Source organism: Ovis canadensis, chromosome 4, assembly GCF_042477335.2.
Source record: "Ovis canadensis isolate MfBH-ARS-UI-01 breed Bighorn chromosome 4, ARS-UI_OviCan_v2, whole genome shotgun sequence".
NCBI lineage: Eukaryota > Metazoa > Chordata > Mammalia > Artiodactyla > Bovidae > Ovis > Ovis canadensis.
This window is the reverse complement of record NC_091248.1, coordinates 109,894,594-109,914,946: the sequence shown is the minus strand read 5'-3', so window position 1 is coordinate 109,914,946 and position 20,353 is coordinate 109,894,594. Positions and strand designations below refer to the sequence as shown.

The 20,353-nt window shown below is 40.2% G+C and overlaps 1 protein-coding gene across 4 annotated transcripts in view; it reads right to left on the bottom strand.

The window, feature by feature from the left end:
- The window catches only part of MKLN1 (muskelin 1), a 377,726-nt gene that overhangs the window by 343,503 nt on the left and 13,870 nt on the right, over positions 1 to 20,353 (bottom strand). For all 4 annotated transcript variants that reach the window (XM_069588394.1, XM_069588395.1, XM_069588398.1 and 1 more), the window contains exon 2: positions 11,778 to 11,902. In XM_069588394.1, coding sequence (XP_069444495.1) covers positions 11,778 to 11,794 — 17 coding nt within the window. In that variant the 5' untranslated portion in view covers positions 11,795 to 11,902. The remainder of the gene's footprint in view (positions 1 to 11,777; positions 11,903 to 20,353) is intronic.

Sequence of the window (20,353 nt, the reverse complement as noted above, 5' to 3'; positions counted from 1 at the left end):
TTTATTATGCTGTCTAGGTTGGTCATAGCTTTTCTTCCAAGGAGCAAGCATCTTTTAATTTCATGGCTGCAGTCACCGTCCGCAGTGATTTTGAAGCCCCCAGAAATAAAGTCTGGTTACTGTTTCCATATCTATTTGCCATGAAGTAATGGGACCAGATGTTGTGATCTTAGTTTTTTGAATGTTGGAGTCTTAAGCCAGCTTTTTCACTCTCCTCTTTCAGCTTCATCAAGAGACTCTTTAATTGCTCTTTGTTTTCTGCCATAAGGGTGGTGTCATCTGCATATCTGAGGTTATTGATATTTCTCCCGGCAGTCTTGATTCCAGCTTGTGCTTCAACCAGCCCGGCATTTTGCATGATGTACTCTGCATATAAGTTAAATAAGCAGGGTGACAGTATACAGGCTTTCCCAATTTGGAACCAGTCTGTTGTTCCACATCCAATTTTAACTGTTGCTTCTTGACCTGCATACAGATTCCTCAGGAGGCAGATAAGGTGGTCTGGTATTCCCATCTCTTTCAGAATTTTCCACAGTTGGTTGTTATCCACATAAAGGCTTTGGCGTAGTCAATGAAGCAAATGTTTTTCTGGCACTCTCTTGCTTTTTTGATGATCCAACGGATGTTGGCAATTTGATCTCTGGTTCCTCCGCCTTTTCGAAATCCAGCTTGAACATCTGGAAGTTCTAGGCAATGCCAAAGAATGTTCAAAGTGAAAGTGAAAGTTGCTCAGTCGTGTCTGACTCTTTGTGACCCCATGGGCTATATAGTCCATGGAATTCTCCTGGCCAGAATACTGGAGTGGGTAGCCTTTCCCTTAAACTACCACACAATTGCACTCATCTGACATGCTAGCAAAGTAATGTTCAAAATTCTCCAAGCCAGGTTTCAACAGTACGTGAATCAAGTAATGATACTACTAGCAACAAAATGATTACCAAAAACTGTTAACAAATGTCTTTGCACTTCATTTTTGTCCTTATATCCCATTAGGGATACTGCTACTGCCACTGCTGCTAAGTCGCTTCAGTCGTGTCTGACTCTGTGCGACCCCATAGACGGCAGCCCACTAGGCTCCTCTGTCGCTGGGATTCTCCAGGCAAGAATACTGGAGTGGGGTGCCACTGCCTTCTCCAATGCATGAAAGTGAAAAGTGAAAGTGAAGTTGCTCGGTCGTGCCAACTCTTAGCGACCCCATGGACTGCAGCCTACCAGGCTCCTCCGTCCATGGAACTTTCCAGGCAAGAGTACTGGAGTGGGGTGCCATTGCCTTCTCTGCCCATTAGGGATATGTAGTCAAATTACTGTGTCTTAAAGTTATTTGAAATAGTTCTCTGTATGCTACCAGCTGGATATAATTGTGCTTTTAAAAATTAGGAAATGCATTTTTAAAAATTAGCATTTTATAATTATGAAAAATATTTATATGGTTCAAATCCAAATCAGATCTACATATATATGTACACATATATATGCATGCATATATGTATGTATATATACTGGTCTTCCTTCCCTGGTAGGTCAGCTGGTAAAGAATCTGCCTGGAGACCTGGGTTCGACCCCTGGATTGGGAAGATCCCCTGGAGAAGGGAACAGCTACCCACTCCAGTATTCTGGCCTGGAGAATTTCATGGACTGTATAGTCCATGGGGTTGCAAAGAGTCGGACACGACTGAGCAACTTTCACTCACTCATGTATATATATAAATGTGTGTGTGTATATACATTTATATCCATTCTTATACACATGGCAGCATCCTAGGCTCACTTTTTCCCTCTTTCTGCTTTATATAAAATATATCTTACAGCTCAACCCACATAAGTATATCTAAAGAACTAAAGATTCCTGATGTCATTTTATAACTGCAAATAACTCTACTGTAAGATTGTACCATACTCTGTTCAATCAGTCTTCTATTTATGAGCATTTGGGTTGTTTCCAGTCTTTTGCTATTATAAATAGTTTCCGTCCTATGGTTTTGTATTATATTTATATATACTCAAGTCTTAAATAGATTTGTACTGTGTAAATTATACAAGATAAGCCTAGATCATCTTATTATACCAACTAGCAGAGGCACTATCAAAGACTGCTAGGGTCATGTCAAAAGTCAGGAGATAATTTGAAGATGCTGCCACAGAGCAAAGAAGTGTTAATTTCAGCTTTAATAAGAGTAACAAACATGATGAGTGAAACAAATCAATTAAGTTTCTAGGTATGAGTTTGAATGATAATTTAAAGACAAACAAACTTAAAAAGCAAAATTACAAAACATCTATTTAGTCACCATTGGTACATGCTAGAAAATCAATTCAAGGCACAATAGGATATAAAATCTAGCCATTTTGCAATCTTGAATAAGTTAATGGATACGATGACTAAATAGCATTATTGACTGTCAACAGACATGAATTTGAACAAACGCCGGAAGATACTGGAGGACAGAGGAACCTGGTATGCTGCAGCCTATGGGGTCACAAGGAGTCAGACACAACTTAGTGACTGAACAACAACAACAATAAACAAACTAATGACTCCAGGTAACATAAAAGAAGAGATTATTACACACTATGCACCTCTTAATGGCAAAACACTTTACTATCTATGAAGCAGTCTTGCCAAAAAAAAAAAAAACCCAAACAAACAAATAAACAATGACAACAACAAAAAACCCAACTGAATCTATTGCAGGTACTGAGGAACATGTTAGACTATACTATGGGGATATAGTGAGAAAAAGTCTAGGTTGTGGGATGTTCTACAGGACAAACAACTTGGTTTCTTCAACAAATAATTTGGAAGAAAAAAACTATTTGAACGGAAACCCACTTATATTTAAAGAGATTTAACAGATAGATCAGCCGATCTCATCGTGTGAACCTCATTTGGATTCTGCTTGAAACAATCTATGAAAATAAATTGTGATGACATTCATGAGACAATTGAAATTCTAAACAATGACTTAATTATTTAATATTAGTAAGATATCATTGTTAATTAGTTTGGATGTGATAATGGTTATGTTTTTAAAGCCTTATCTTTTAAAGATCCATATTGAAATATTTGTGAATGAGATGATACAATTCCTGGAATTTGCTTTAAAGTAAAACAAGTGGGGAAGAAGAGGGAATTGATGGTTTGGTTTGGTCATCATAGGTTGATAGGTACAAAAGGTTCATGATGCTTTCTGTCTACTTTTGTTCATGTTTTAAATTTTCTATAATAAAACAGTAATACACATTTACATATAATGGGCTTGTGTATGTGTGAATACCCACAGCAAGTGATACAGCAAAATGTGGATGGTGATTATCTCTGGATGATAGGAACTGTGGGTGATTTTGGTGATTTTTACTTTTTTGTTTTTACTGTACTGCATATTCTATATTTTTATATTGCACTTGTATACAATCAGGATAAATTATTTGTAAAAAAATGTTTTAAATTGTTTAATAATACCATTTTTTACAATTCAACTAGAGTTCACTTCTGAAATAATTAGTAAAATAACTTTGTACTTTTAAAATATATTTTGGCAATGCAAATTACTTAATATTTAATTATATTTAGTTTTGAGTGGGTACAGAAAATAGTTCATGAAAATATAAGGCTATGGTAAAGTTTGCGGCTTGGACATTCTCTCATTTGGTGAACTAGGGTAACCTTAAATTTATAGCTTAGGAGTAAATAGTTAATTCTTTTTCTCCTCCTTACATAACACAAAAACAACTGATCCAGTTTGGCATAAACTTTCTCTTCCAAAGTCACCTTTGTGCTGAAATTCAGCACCTCAGGTTTCAAATAACTTGCAGATGAGAAAAGATTTCTTAATAAAATTCTCTTGTAATTTTGCTACTGTGTTAGTTCCTGGCAACTTGGGAGAGTCCTTTTTTCATAGTTAAGTGGGTCGGGGGAATGGTTCTTTCTCCTCCTTTCTAATAAGCAGAAAGAGCAAGCAATTTAAATCATTCTTTTTGTATCGCTGAGATAAATGTAAGTCCATGACAGTAGATGGAATTAAGAAAAAGATAGTTAATGGGTATTTTTAGCTTATTAATAGTTAATACGAAGTACTGCAGAGTTTGTCATTCAATTACGAGAAAATTAGTCCTTTAAGATCAGAAAAAAATTTTTTAAACCAATATAAATACAATTATATTTTGTAATTACATGTAGACATATAATTATATCATGATCTAGATGTTCTTTTATCAGATAGCTGTTCCTTCTTCATTTATTTCTAAATAAAGACTTTTCATTTATATAATTTTCCTTCTTTTTGTTTACCTGTGATTTTCTCCTAAAGAAACCATAGTCAGCTCCTGTTATGAAATACATTAACAGACTATAACTTCAGTAACATTTTGTTCTGCATGTAGACTATGAAGCAAAGTCATTGATAGATGGAGTGATTCATTTAGAAGTGAAATTTTCTGATTTTAAACTGATTAGAGACAGATATCAATTTGGATTCATTTGTCCATTTGAGGTTCCATGGGTGGTTAATTATATGCTTCACATAAATTCAACTTTCACTTGCAACTATGTGCTAGGCTTTGTGTATTTTCATATATGTAATATCAATGATTTGCTATAATAACACTATGAAATAGTTATTTTGGAGGGAGGTAAAATTGCTTGCTCAAGGTCAGAAAGTAATCAAATGGATGCAAATTTTATGTTACTACTTTTAAGTTATAAACGTTGGCTCTTGAGAGCATTTGTACAGTCTTTGGTGCCTAGTAAGGAGCTCTGAACTAGAAAGTATGCCAAGTCAGTTTGAAGGCTGATATTCGTCTGTCTCATTGTAAAAACAGAGTTATCTACCTCCCACCTACAACGGAGGATGTGCAAGAGGTGCAGTGTGCTTCATATTGCTTCATGCATGGAGCTGGCCAAGATGTAATATCTCTCACAAAGAAACTAAGAGGCATCAAGGCAAAGAGAGAAGGCAACCTGTTCACAGCAGCAAAGCAGTGCTTTACTTCCTTGATCTTACAACAAATTTAAGAAGGTACAGACATCTTTAAGCCTGGGAATAAATAGTGTTTTGATTTGGTGACCAACAAACTAAAGGTCAACCTGAGAAAGTTGATTCGTGACATATTTCCAACAAGGGTCACTTGTTTCCATCCCAATGGACTCAGAGTTAAGAATTAAAAACCTCAACGTTAGTAAATGATATGTTTGGAAGATTGAGAGTTCTAATTAGACGTATATCCCCAGTGCCAGTAGAGCCCATTCTATTCATTTACTCATAACCTCATGTAAAATTGTTTGTTTGAGATGTGGTTTTTTAAAAAGTTATTTACCTTCAGGCTCAGTTAAAGAATGGAATATGTGAGAAAAGAATTTTCCAACTTTTGTTGACTCAGTAATGAAAAGAAAAGAAGAATTTGGCTGCTTGGTAACTCAAAAATAATTGATCTAAGAAACTTGAAATTTGATATGTAAATGCTAAATCCAATTACAAATTTCAAACACATTTTTCCAAAGCATATCCTAGTTCCAGCTTACTAATATCACAGAATCATTCTGATGTGCATTAAATTATTAACTCTTTTTATGAGTGTACTAGAATTACTACTAGGAATGTTTTTTTGTGTGTGTGGAAACATAAACACAGGTTATAAAACACCTTGTAAGTGGACTTGAACTAAAAGATCTTAAAAATAAATGGGAACAACAAAAATAAAACATGACTAACTCTCCTGCCACCATCAAAACAAATGTTTCCAAGGACCTGAAGCCAAGAAAATAGAAATCTATAAACACAAAGGCTAAGATAAATCAGTTACATCTACCAGGTCTCCATACGTAACAAAACACTGAAAACCAACCAAAACCAAAAAACTTGATTTGAAGGAAAGAATGTCAAAGAACATTGACCTTTTCTGTCCCTCTGCCTACCACAGAAATTCCCACCTACTGACTTTTAAATTACTGAGTCTCCAAAAATTATTGGAGATAGGTGTCTTAAAAATGCAGTAGATTCAGTCACACAGGTAATATTCACATTAGCTGAAGTAGTAATTATTGAGGGAACGGTAATCTACTTCATTCATTTTAATAACCAATTCTTTCTGAGATTTACCACAGAGGAAACCCAACCTAATTATTAAGGTACAATACTATTGGATTGAACTATTTTTCAACCCAAGAATTTGTATTATGGAGAGAAAGCTTGGACGATTTAAGCAATTATGTGCTTCATTTCTCCTTTTCTGTATCTCCACTCTTGCTTACCTATAAAGTATTGAATTTAACTTGTTTCATTCTTAATGTTTCACATCTTGTTGTCTTCTTTTAGAAAAATTTAAGCCAAACTTTATAAGGTTGTAAGTAAGGATTGGTGGCTAGTTCCTACGTGTAACAAATCATAGTGCCTAGAGCCCAGACCTGCTGGCCTGGAAAACAAAAGCCCAAATTCTGGCTGCCCTGAAAAACCCTGAAATCACAACTAATGCTGGTTTTAGATTTTATCATCAGTTCAGTTCAGTTCAGTTGCTCAGTTGTATCTGACTCTTTGCGACCCCATGAATCGCAGCACGCCAGGCTTCCCAGTCCATCACCAACTCCCAGAGCTTACTTAAACTCATGTCGATCAAGTCGGTGATTCCATCCAACCATCTCATCCTCTGTTGTCCTCTTCTCCTCTTGCCTTCAGTCTTTCCCAGCATCAGGGTCTTTTCCAGTGAGTCAGTTCTTCGCGTCAGGTGGCCAGAGTGTTGGAGTTTCAGCTTCAGCATCAATTCTTCCAATGAATATGCAAAACTGATTTCCTTTAGGACGGACTGGTTTGAACTCCTTGAAGTTCAAGGGACTCTCAAGAGTCTTCTCCAACACCATCAAGAGTCTCCTCCAACACCACAGTTCAAAAGCAGCAATTCTTCGGCGCTCAGCTTTCTTTACAGTCCGACTCTCACATCCATACATGACCACTGGAAAAACCATAGCTTTGACTAGATGGAGCTTGGTCTGCAAAGTAGTCTCTGCTTTTTAATATGCCGTCTAGGTTGGTCATAGCTTTCCTTCCAAGGAGCAAGCATCTTTTAATTTCATGGCTGCAGTCACCGTCTGCAGTGATCTTGGAGAGCCTAGATTTTACCATACTGCTCCCAAAATGCTTTCAGGGATGCCTAACCTACGCAAAGTCTCCTTGTAGCCAGGCACACACTGTTTCTTTCATTTGGACGTATCAATAATATTGCTAAAGAACAAAGTCACTTGAAAGGAAGCTGAACTTACAATCAGAATCTAAGAATCCCCAGCTCTTAGTGCACAGGGTAAGTGTGTGCCTGCTAACGCCAGAAAAGGCTGGTGAAAGTCCTGGCTTTTCCACTTTCTAGCTATGCGACTCCAGGCAAATTATTTAGATCTTGTGCCTCAGTTTTCTCATTTGTAAAACAGCAATAATATTAATAATGACCTTGTAGAGTTGTGAAGACGAACCATTTTAATATGGCTCAGAACAGTACCTCAGGTAGCCCAAGCACTCCAACAATTATTATTACTGGCTGCATGGTCTTGGGGAGCTCACCCGACCTCCAGGATACTCTATTTGATTTTTGTTCAAAAAGGGATCACAGTTTCATGCAGTCTGTATGACGATCAAGTAAGCTCATGCAACACACAAGGCAGTCATTTTGAAAACATAATCAAGTACTGGACAAATCCTTCAGCCAAGTAGAATCAGTTCCTTTCTGCTCTGTGTCCCTGTAATACTTAACACACACACACACACACACACACCTGCTAAGCTCTCATCACACTGTATCATAAGAATTTGCTTACCTGTCCATCTCCCCCACTAACAGTGCATCCTCTGATTCACCTCTGCACCCTCAGCATATTGGACATACCTGGCACAGGATAGGTACTCAAGAAATATTTGTTTAAATGAATATTGTCCAAACAACTGAGCAGGAATTCACAAGGCGTCTGCCAGGAATGATGGATTATTACTTTTTGCCAAGTGTCCTCAGTCGACCACCCAGAAATGTGCTTGTTTTCCCTCAGACACAATGCATCGAGATTCTGCCATTTCAAATGCAGCTTGTGCGGTTGCAGTCTACTCATTCTTGTCCCTGAACAAATAATTATTGAGCACCTATTGTGTGCCAGGCCCCAGGCTGTGCTCCATATAATGTACCACAAGTGGCAACTGCCCAGGCTAACTCAGTGCCTGCATACTTTGTTGAAATAACCTATTTACTACAGAGTCATTTATAACTGAAGATAATAAGCTCTTTGGTTTGATTACTTCATCACAGTGGTGGAATCTCAGGGTAGGAAAGAATAGTTTTCCCTCCCATCCAGGCAGCCAGATAACACTGAGCAGAGTTCCCTGTGCTATACAGTAGCTCTTTGCTGCTTAGCCATTTAAAATATAGCAGAGAGAGAGGGGCATTCGGGGGAGAATGGATACATGTGTATGCATGGCTGAGTCCATTTGCTGTTTACCTGATACTATCACAACACTGTTAATTGACTATACTCCAATAAAAAATAAAAAGACAAAAATTATTTTTTTTTTTAGTAGGAGTCCTTAGAATAATAAGTTAAAATCAAGGATCTGACTGCATAAGTTAAAATCCTTGCTCTGCTTTGTACAAGGTGTTAAGACCTTGGGCAAGTTACTTAACCCCTTGAAACCTTAGTTTCCACTTCGCTGGTAGCTCAGCTGGTAAAGAATGTGCCTGCAATGCAGGAGATCCTGGTTCGATTCGTGGGTTGGGAAGATCCGCTAGATAAGGGACAGGCTACCCACTCCACCCTTCTTGGGCTTCCACAGTGGCTCCACTGGTAAAGAATCCACCTGCAGTGTGGGAGACCTGGGTTCAATCTCTGGGTTGGGACGATCCCCTGGAGAAGGGAACAGCTACCCACTCCGGTATTCTGGCCTGGAGAATTGCATGGACTGTATAGTTGATGGGGTTGCAAAGAGCTGGACACGACTGAGTGACTTTCACTTTCACGATGGAGTAAGATTGATGTATTAAAAATAATAACCCACGTTAATACTTATTATGGTACCTGTCATATAGTAAGCACCCAATGTGTGTTTGCCATTGTGATTAATCCAGTCCCTTACCCCAGTGTTTGAACTTCCATCACAAATGTATTCAGGACATGAGGCACGTGTGCCCAGTTTCTGCTTGAACACCACCAGGGTCAAGGAACTTACAACCTCCAGTTGTCCACCTGATTACTGGGCAAACATAGTAATTGTTGACAAATTCTAATGGGCTGTAACATACATACTTGTATCTTTTACTCAAGGGTGTTCAATCTTCTGGAATTACCCACAAAAGAAACATAACTTTCCTTGAAGGACAGCACTTCTCACTTCGGAAGGTAGCTACACGTGCTAGCTTTCTCCCTCCTCCTCACACACCAACACAGACTCTTAGACCCTTTAATCATTTCTGATATGGCACTGATTACAAGATCCCATTTTACCCATTTAAACTCTTCTTGAAGAACCTTTTATTTATTAATGGTTTTCTTAAAGGCTGAAGATCAGAATTTATAAGCAAAACAAATGTGACCTGATCACCGGTGAGTACTAGAGAACTACTTCCTGACCTGAACACTATATTTCTATTAATACAACAAAAGATTGATCTTTTTTAGAAGTTACATCACACTGCATTGACTCATCATCTGCTCACAATCAACAGGAGACTCTAAATCTTCCTACGTGAGCAATTGTAAGTCATCTCGCCCCCAACCTGTACTGGCACAATTGAATTTTGGGATCTCTGAGTGCTTTATATTTGTCCCTTTATGTTGTTAGGTATGATTCACCATTACACTTTGTCAGGATTTGATAAGGGGGAGGGGAATCCTGATTGTATTATCCAATTTATTGGTTATCCTTTGCAGTTGTGCATAATTTATAGATGCACAGCAATGTACATCTGTAAATTCATTCCGTGTGTGGTCACTGTTATCATCTGAGCCATCCATCAAAAAGTTAAGGGCAACAAAGCTTCGGGCTAGATTTACATTAGATCCCTAGAGGCCTGGGTATGCATCCGTCTCTTAAAAATTTTTTAAAAGACACTGTTCATTCAATCAATATATATTGAGTTTCTATTATGTAACCAGTTACTGTTCCAAGTGCTGAGCATATACTGGTGAACAAAACAAAATTCCTGCCCTTATAAAGCTTATATTCTAATTTGGGGATAAGCAATAAACAAATATAAAGTAAATAATAAATTTTAAAAAAATGAAAAATGAAAGCAAGTAAGGGGCTCGAGCAAAGAGATCAAACCAGCCAATCCTAAAGGAAATCAACCCTGAATATTCATTGGAAGGACTGATGCTGAAGCTGAAACTTCAATACTTTGACCACCTGATGCAAACAACTGATTAATCGGAAAAGACCCTGATGCTGGGAAAGATTGAAGGCAGAAGGGGATGACAGAAGATGAAATGATTGGATGGCATCACTGACTCGATGGACATGAGTTCGAGTAAGCTCCGGGAGCTGGTGCTAGACAGCAAAGCCTGGCGTGCTGCAGTCCATGGGGTTGCAAAGAGTTGGATACGACTAAGCAACTGAACTGACTGATTGACTGATGCTGAAGCTCCAATACTTTGGCTACCTGATGCTAAGAGCCGACTCATTGGAAAAGACCCTGATGCTGGAAAAGATTGAGGGTAGGAGGAGAAGGGGAAAACAGAGGATGAGATGGTTTGATGGCATCACCAACTCAATGAACATGAGTTTGAGCAAACTCTGGGAGATAGTGAAGGACAGGGAAGCCGGGTGTGCTGCAGTCCATGGGGTTGCAAAAAGTCAGATATGACTTATAGACTGAAGAACATTAACAAGGGGCTCGAGAAGGTTGACAGTGGGTGTGCAGTGCACAGTTGTGCACATGCAGTGTGGCTGAAGCAGAGCTGTTTCTCGTTTGCTTACACTGCTCATGCCCTGCATTCTGAGTGTGCATCTGATCCAAAAGTTGTCCCAAAGTGGACAGCAAGTCCTTCTGGTTTCTCAAAATTCACTTTTTTTTCTACATGGAGTCATATTAGGAAAAACTCAATAGAATAAAGAAGGCTATGGTCTTTCCAGTGGTCACGTATGGATGTGAGAGTTGGACTGTGAAGAAGGCTGAGTGCCAAAGAGTTGATGCTTTTGAACTGTAGTGTTGGAGAAGACTCTTGAGAGTCCCTTGGACTGCAAGGAGATCCAACCTTCAGTCCATTCTGAAGGAGGTCAACCCTGGGATTTCTTTGGAAGGAATGATGCTAAAGCTGAAGCTCCAGTACTTTGGCTACCTCAAGCGAAGAGTTGACTCATTGGAAAAGACTCTGACGCTGGGAGGGATTGGGGGCAGGAGGAGAAGGGGACGACAGAGGATGAGATGGCTGGATGGCATCACTGACTCGAAGGACGTGAGTCTGAGTGAACTCTGGGAGTTGGTGGTGGACAGGGAGGCCTGGCGTGCTGCGGTTCATGGGGTCACAGACAGTTGGACATGACTGAGTGACTGAGCTGAACTGAACTGAACTGAAACAAGAAAATCTGAAAGGATATAATATCTCAAGGCACTTTGCAACATTTCGTCATATGCATAGGATATTCAAACACTGTGAGACCAGCTAGACAAGCAGGGAAGTCAGTCATACCTCCTGATCAAGACTCCGGAGAGAGAGTTTAAAAATTACTGTCAGAGAGTTTAAAAATTATTGTTCTAAAAGTATAGTATATGGTTGAAAATGAAGTAATAGAGGAAAAAACAGAAAAGCTAGCACTTACCTTATTCCAATTCCCATTTTCTGAAGTATGGAGTGGGTTTTGAATCCGAAAGTTTATGGAGAGTCGAGAGGATGGAATGCTTGGGGGACCCCAAAATACAGCTCAGAGAGTCTGGATTCTGAACTCTGGAAGAGAAGCCCATAAGGGACAGATTTGAAATCTAAATCTATTAACTACTCTCTGCTCATGATTCTATTGTTGCTAAATTCTTCTAAATAGTTTTAAATAATCTTCAAATCTCTTTGACGTCAAAGAGACTTGATAAATCTTTGTTTTGTAAAGTCCTAATTGTATCCTCTGATTGGAAGTTTATTGTCTATACTCACAATGATATTTTAACCTTTGTTTTCATTCACTGAGCACTTAGTTGGTTCTATGAGTCCAAAGGTAAATGAAGCAAATATGCTTCCTACTTACCGAAACCTTTCAGTAGAGAGCAAGACAGAAACAGGAATGGCAGCTCCCAAAAAACAGTGTGTTAAAAAGAGAAGAGTACCAAGAACTCTAGGAGGTACACCTAACCCAGACTTTGGGAGAATTGGAAGTTAGTGCTTCCATATGGAGACTTACAAGGTATGAAGAAGTTAGCCCAATAAAGAGGTGAGGAAGATCTGTTCCAATGGAGGGCACATGGATGCATATTTGGAAGGTGACAGAAATGACCAAGACTCTGAATACTGAAAATAGTTCAGGATAGCTGAGACACAGTGGTCAGAGATGAAACTGGAGAAGTTAACAGAAACAATTTATACAGAGCCTTACAAGCCATGTCATATAGGAAGTATAATCTACTGAAGTTTGTGATGGCTTGAATGCTGGCATTTTGAAGGGGAGAAGTTTAAACTGGTGCTCAGTTTTTTGACTTGAACAGCTGGGTCCCTGGAGAAGGAAATGGCAGCCCCGGCTCCAGTATTCTACCCTGGGTAATCCTATGGACAGAGGAGCCTGGCAGGCTATAATTCAGGGGGTCACAAAGAGTTGGACACAACTTAGCGACTGAGCACATTGGGTGGACAGTAATATCACTCACTAAGACATTTCCTAAAGAGACGAGTCCAGCTGTGGTCATGTTTGGTTTGGGATGCCTGGGGAACACTCACAGGTTATGAGGAGGCAGTTTGATCTGGAAGTCTGAGAGTACAGGTTTAGGAAGCATCAGCACACGATAGGCAACAATAGAATCCAAGGGGATGAAAGAGTTATGTGGGGAGAGTGTCATGGAAGAGAAAAGGGCCCAGGAGAGAAACCAGAGTAATATCAAAACTTAAAACATGGGCAGAGAAAGGATTTCCTCCCCCCCCCTCCCCCAAAAAGGAGATCGAAAGAAGGTAAGGCAGAGCGAGGGAAACTAGAGAGAGGTTTCAGGAGGGAAACTAGTGGAGCGAGGTATCCCAGAGGACAAGGCAAAAGCACATTTCAACAAGCAGGCTGTGGTCAACAACAGTAAATGCTGTCAAGAGATCAAGTGAGAAAAGCCCGAGAAGCATCTATGGAGGGACCTCCAAGAAGGTATCTGTCCAGTTGGGTGAGAGTCGGGTCAATGGAGGCAAAAGGCAGCTCACAGTGAATTGAGGAATTGGTAGAACCAGTGAATGTAGACAACTGTTTCAAAAAATTTGCCTTCAAAGTAGGAGATATAATCCCTAGATTTTCTTCCCAAAAGTAGGGACATGAGGCCACCATGAAGACTCACCTACCACCTTTGCATTAGCTCAATTACCTCAGGGCCATGCTCTTGGTAGGCATGGTCTGTGTGCTGAAGGTGAACCAAGACACAATGGATGAGCACTGTAAGGGGTCTGGATGAGAGAGGAGGAGCAGGGTGCAGGGCGCAGGGAACAGGAACCAGGAGCTAGAAGTAAGCTGGAGTTACTATGCACACAGAGGCCAGGAATAGTCATGCTGGACAGGCAGCCCACCACCACCAGCTATGTTATCCTGAATCCTTCACCGTCAGTGTTTCCATTCTCACCCTTTCATGACATGAAGTAAACTTTCTGACATTCACAACAATTCCTCAGATCTAATCTCCTCAACCCCTCTTAGTAACTTGTATTCCAAGGAGAAGATAGGAAAGTTCTGGCCCTGGGGGGTGCTAAAAGGGAGGAGCACAGAGGCAAGGACAGTAACCAACCTGAAAAGTACGCAGTGATAGTGACCTGAGCCTAAAAACCAGCAGTTGAATTAGGCCCTAAATCAGTAGCAAAACTGGCTGCATGGCTTGACTAAATGAAACATTATTTCCCAATTGCAATCATTCCAGGATATCTAGGTTCTCTAAAATGTACACTGTGACTGAACTGGAAGGCTTAGCTGTCTTCAGATTGTGATTACAGCACAGAGAGGAGATAAAGAATGGTGGTAAGCATCACAAATAAAGACAGTATTTTTGTCTTGTGTGGAGACTAGCTAAGCTGCACAAACCGAGTTTCTGGCTGAATTTTTTTTTTTTTCATTTTACTCAACTCAATAATCATTTACCCACTGGATATTGCTTAAGGGGCAGAGTTTTCATCTAATTCTCATTTAAGGAGACTGAAAAGGAAAAACTAAATAATAATACCTCATTTGTGTATAGTGCTTCTCTTTCAAAGAAGACATCATAACCCATTTTATACGATCTAATTTACATTAACAATCCTTTTATAATGTAAATACTAGTAAGGGCTATTATCATTCTACAAAGGATGCACGGAAGAAACCGAGGCATGCAGTAATGAAATGACGAGTTCAACAATGTAACTTCCATTTTAGAGATGTAATAGCGAGCTTGTTCTTCTTTTTGGTTTTACAAGGAAGCCATGCTTTAGAAACACATGTTTAGTAAGCTGTTACCTTACCCTTAAATTTTAAGATGAAAAATACCTTGCTTAAAAGAAACCACAAGGGCCAAAATGTTCATTTTGCTCCACAGATCAAAACTCTCTCCCAAATGTAGATGAAAACCAATCAGTTCCTACCACCCAACTCTGATTTTAATCAGCACAGTTCTCACCATCTTGTGCCACACATATTATGAGTTGTTCGTAAGCATCACTCTCCTCTTTACATACATTATGCTGCAGTAATCTTGTCATCTCAGCTGGACTTGGAAATGGCCATTCTATGCACTAATTCTGCATGTATGTAAAGTCACTGATCCTTTCATGTTAGTATGAGCTTCCATTTGGGTGGGGGTAACATTTTTCTGATCTTTTCAGGTATTCATTCACTCACTTATTTATTCAAACTCTCAAGCACTCACACATCCATTCAACAAGCATTGATTGTGTGCCCCAAATGTGAAAACATTACCCTAGATGTAAAAGAAAGAGGAAGAAGACAAAAATCACTTCAGGAAACTCACAGCCCAGTGAGGGAGTCAGAAGACAAACAGCTGCAGTTCAGTGTGGTAGGTGTGGAGATGGAGTGGCACACGAAGATAGTCTGGGGACCACAGAGAAGGGCTTGATCTCCGGCGAGGAAGGCCTCTTAGATCTGAGTATGCCAGGAAAAGGGGGATTTGGGTATTCCAGGTAGAGGATTCAGCATGAGCAAAGGCATTTATAAGAGCACCCTGTGCATTTGGGGAATCACAGGAAGCATGGTATAACACCAGGATCTGCAATACTCTATGACTGGTTCTCTTTCATTATCCAGGCCCTGGATATCAACATGTGTGAAGAGAAAAGTGAAACCGTTAGTCACTCAGTAGTGTCCTACATTTTGTGACCGCATGGACTGTAGCCTGCCAGACTCCTCTCTGTGGAATTCTCCAGGCAAGAATACTGGAGTAGGTAGCCTTCCCTTCTCCAGGGGGATCTTCCTGATCCAGGGATCGAACCCAGATCTCCTGAATTGCAGGTGGATTCTTTACTATCTGAGCCACCAGGGAAGCCCCAGGATGTCAACATAAATAATTTTATGCAGGGAAATATATGGTCCCTGTTCAGTCATGTAAGTAAAAATACATTTTACATGGGATCTGCCCCAAAGTACTTTTTGAAACACTATTTGAAAAATGTCACACAGGTATCAGGTCAAAATCAAAGCTTGGGTCTGGTCTACCCAAAGTTTGTATTCTCCATATTTCATCTCCAGGGGGAGGCAGGTAAGAACAGCCTACCTATTCATCAAATATAGGTAGGTGAATACTTAGTCCACCTCCATTATGATGTCCATATAAAAAATTTATATAGAAATACTTCCAAATACAGCATTTTCAAATGCACAACATTGGGTGGGTCAGATTTTTCCTGTTTACCTCTTAACCATTCAGCCATCAAAAACCAGCCTTATAGATTCTTATCAACCCCCTACACACTAGCAAGAGGAATTTGGAAACAGTCTGAAAATTCTGCACCCAAGTCCCTGCAGGGACAGCTCTTTCCTGAAGCTTCTGAGAAGTCCTGCATGAAGGTCTTTATGCACCTTTATGAACTAGGTCAGTAATCGATAAAATGCAACCACTATAGAGAGCTCACACTGAAACTTCCATAGACGAATCTGCTGCCTGTGTAGTCCTGCTCTGAATTCCCTGTTAATTACTAAAAGCTTCCAACCACCAAATTGCATCCTTGTTTCTATTTGGAAACTTTTCAGAGACTCTAACAGTTCAAAATAACTAATCTATGTTGGTTCCTGACCAATTATAGAATCCTCTCTCAGACAAAATTTTCAATTTGGCTACACCATGCAGCATCTGGGATCTTATAATAGTTTCCTGACCAGGGATTGAACTTCCACCCACTGCATGGAAAGCAAGGAGTCTTAACCACTGGATCACCAGCAAAGTCCCTCTAAGACATCATTTCTTCATTCATCTACTCCTTGACCCACTCAAAGAGCATCAACTTCCTCATTTCTCATTCTCTTCAAGCCAATACAGTCAGTTTTTGTCTCCCATACTCCCATCACTTCAAGGCAAATAGATGTGGAAACAGTGGCTGACTTTATTTTTTGGGCTCCAAAATCACTGCAGATAGTGACTGCAGCCATGAAATTAAAAGACGCTTACTCCTTGGAAGGAAAGTTATGACCAACCTAGATAGCATATTTCAAAGCAGAGACGTTATTTTGTCAACAAAGGTCTGTCTAGTCAAGGCTATGGTTTTTCCAGTGGTCATGTATGGATGTGAGAATTGGACTATAAAGAAAGTTGAGTGCCGAAGAATTGATGCTTTTGAACTGTGGTGTTGGAGAAGACTCTTGAGAGTCCCTTGGACTGTAAGGAGATCCAACCAGTCCATTCTAAAGGAGATCAGTCCTGGGTGTTCATTGGAAGGACTGATGTTGAAGCTGAAACTGCAATACTTTGGCCACCTGATGCGAAGAGCTGACTCATTGGAAAAGACCCTGATGCTGGGAAAGATTGAGGGCAGGAGGAGAAGGGGACGACAGAGGAGGAGAAGGGGACGACAGAGGGTGAGATGGTTGAATGGCATCACTGACTCAATGGACATGGGTTTGGGTAGACTCTGGCAGTTGGTGATGGATAGGGAGGCCAGGTGTGCTGCGGTTCATAGGGTCGCAAAGAGCTGGACACGACTGAGCGACTGAACTGAACTTCTACTACAAACACACCTGTGAAGGTTGCAATGACCTCTGTGTTGTCAGATCCACTGGTCAGTTTTCCATCCTAATCTTACTGCCCTCTCAGCAGCCATAATACTTGGCCCTGGTGATCCATCTCTTTTCACTGCAACGTTTGCTTTGCTTTGCTTCCATCACACCACATGTGCTTTCCTTCTACCTCGTTGTTTGTTCCTTTTCAGTCTCCTGCTGGGTGTTCCCTGATTTCTGAATGCTGGTAGCTCCCCGGGGCTTGGTCCTCTACAATTGCCCATCTAGCTCATTGCTTTAAATACCATATCTCTTGTCAAATTGTCTGTCTTGGAAGCTGCAGAGGGTTTTTTCCCCTAGAGACACTGAAGTTTGGGTTGGGCACTGAAGGAGGCAATAAGTTGGCTGAGGAAAGTAGATCCAAGGGAAAAAAGTGGGGAAAAGCACAAAAGTGTGTAAAGGCAAACTGCATTCAGCAAAGACAGGGGAGTCTGATGTGGGTTGAAAATAACTGGTTAGGGAGGTTGTAGTAATATCGAGAAGAACCTTGATTTACAATTAAGGGACTTTATGCTGGACTTCACACTGAAGACAATAAGCATGAAAGGTATCACAGGTTCCTAAATAGGGAAGAGATGTGATCGTTCATATTTAAAAAAAAAATAAATTAAACTGTGGTAGCAGGATGACAGGTGAACTAGAGTAAAGGGATACTGGAGCCAGGAAAGCCAATTAGAAGGTCACTGTAATAGTCTAAGGAAGGGATTATGGTCTGAGTCACCATAGCAGCAGGGGCATGGAGAGTAGTGGCAAATCCAAGGGAGATTTAGAAGTAGCATTGAGGACATAGTCATTGATTAGAGAGCCACTTGGGAGTAGGGGAGAGAGGCCAAAGTTGAAGTGTAATGACATTAACGAAGCTAAATAGGAGGAGAGCAAAAGTGGGGGGAAGGGAGGATGAGGATATTGAGTTTGCAGTGACTACAGGATATCCAATGGCAAATGAAAGACACGTCTGTGGGTCTGGAGCAAAGTTTGGACTGACTATATAGGTTCAGGGCCCGTGGGTAGCTAAATTCTGAGAATGGATGGGATATCCTGAGGAGGCCATAGAGTGAGAAGAGTGCCAAGACTCTGTGGGGAAAAAAGCATGCAGGGAGCAGTCAGAGGAAGAAGAGCCGGAGGAGGAGACTGGAAAGGTCCAGAGAGAGAGCATGAGACTGGGACAGAGTGAAGTCTGCAAGTAAAGAGAGAAGAGACCCTCAAAGAAGAAAGGATAAGCAATTCTCTCTGGGATAGGGTGAATGACAAAGTCTGGGGACTAGATCTGATGAGTACAGTTTCTAGAGCATTGGAAGTCACCCTGAAATGGATAAAGGGAAGACTCTTCTTGGAAGTTTGGCTGTGAAGGAAGCAGGAAATGGCTAGGAAGAAAATGGAGTTGGGCAAGGTGTAGACATTTTTTTATTTTAATGAAATGGAAGTCTTTAGTACAACAGATGGCTAGCTAGTTTCTGCTTAAACAACTCTTGTGAGTGCACTACCCCACAAGACAACCTCACTGCATTTTTTTAACCAGCAACTGATCACTCAGTTCAGTTCAGCATGTATTTGTTAAGTACCTTCTATGTCCAAAGCACTGGGCTTGGCATTCCAGTGCCTAAAAATACGTGCAAAACACGAGGTGGATTTAGAATATTCAAAACTCACAAAGAAGAAAATCCGTCCATTATTGAGATATTATTACTATCAATAGTTTCCTATGTCCGTCCAGTTTTTTTTTTTTTGAGCATATATATTGAAAAATAAATTACCTACATTTTCTGATATCATGGCATCTTCCACAATCTGCTTCCTACTGGATTCATAGTTTTCATCAAAGGAATGTATTATGATTTATAGAATAGTTCTTTTTGAACTTTTAGGTTATCTCTAAGTGTTCAATATTATAAAGAAGGTACGCTTTACTAAGTACTCTTATATTAAATGTTGTGAGTATTTCTGGTTATTTTCTTAGGATAAAGTCTTAAAACTGAAATTACTCTTTTAAATGGTTTGCACATATTAAGATTTTAAGTACATAATGCCAAACTGCTCTTTAGAATGCTTGAATCAATTTGAAAGTGAAAGTGGCTCAGTCATGTCCAACTCTTTGCAATCCCATGGACTGTAGCCTGCAGGCTACTCTATACATGGAATTTTCCAGGTCAGAATACTGAAGTGAGTAGCCGCTCCCTTCTCTAGGGTATCTTCCTGACCCAGAGATCAAACCCAGGTCTCCTGCATTGCAGGCAGATTCTTTACTGTCTGAGCCACCAGGGAAGCTCATGAACCAATTTACATGCCCCATATTTTATGAGGGTGTTTATTTCCCTGAATCTTTATCTATGGAAGTTATTATTTTAAAGTTCTTGACAATTTGTTAGGTACAAAGATATCTGGTTTTATTTGGTGGCTCAGACAGTAAAAAGAACCTGCCTGCAATGTGGGAGACCCAGGTTTGATTCTTGGGTCAGGAAGAGCCCCTGGAGAAGGGAATGGCTACTCACTCCGGCATTTGTGCCTGGAGAAATCCATGAACAGAGTAGCCGGGTAGGGTGCAGTCCATGGGGGTCACAAAGAGTCGGCCATGACTAAGTGACTAACACTTTCACTTTTCTTTCACTTTTTCTTTACTATTAACTCTGGACCTTTTTCATTTAGTTGACCAGTTGAATTCCCTTTCTTCTCTTTTGCTGTTTCATATTCGTTACCCACATGGCTTGTTCATGTTTTTTACCTTTCTCGTGTTCTTTACACTTTTAAAAATGTATTTTTCTTAAAATTTGTAAGAGTACTTTATATATAAAGGACACTGGTGCTGCTGCTGCTAAGTCGCTTCAGTCGTGTCCTACTCTGTGCGACCCCAGAGACAGCAGCCCACCAGCCTCCCCGGTCCCTGGGATTCTCCAGGCAAGAACACTGGAGGGGGTTGCCATTTCCTTCTCCAATGCATGAAAGTGAAAAGTGAAAGTGAAGTCGCTCAGTCGTGTCGG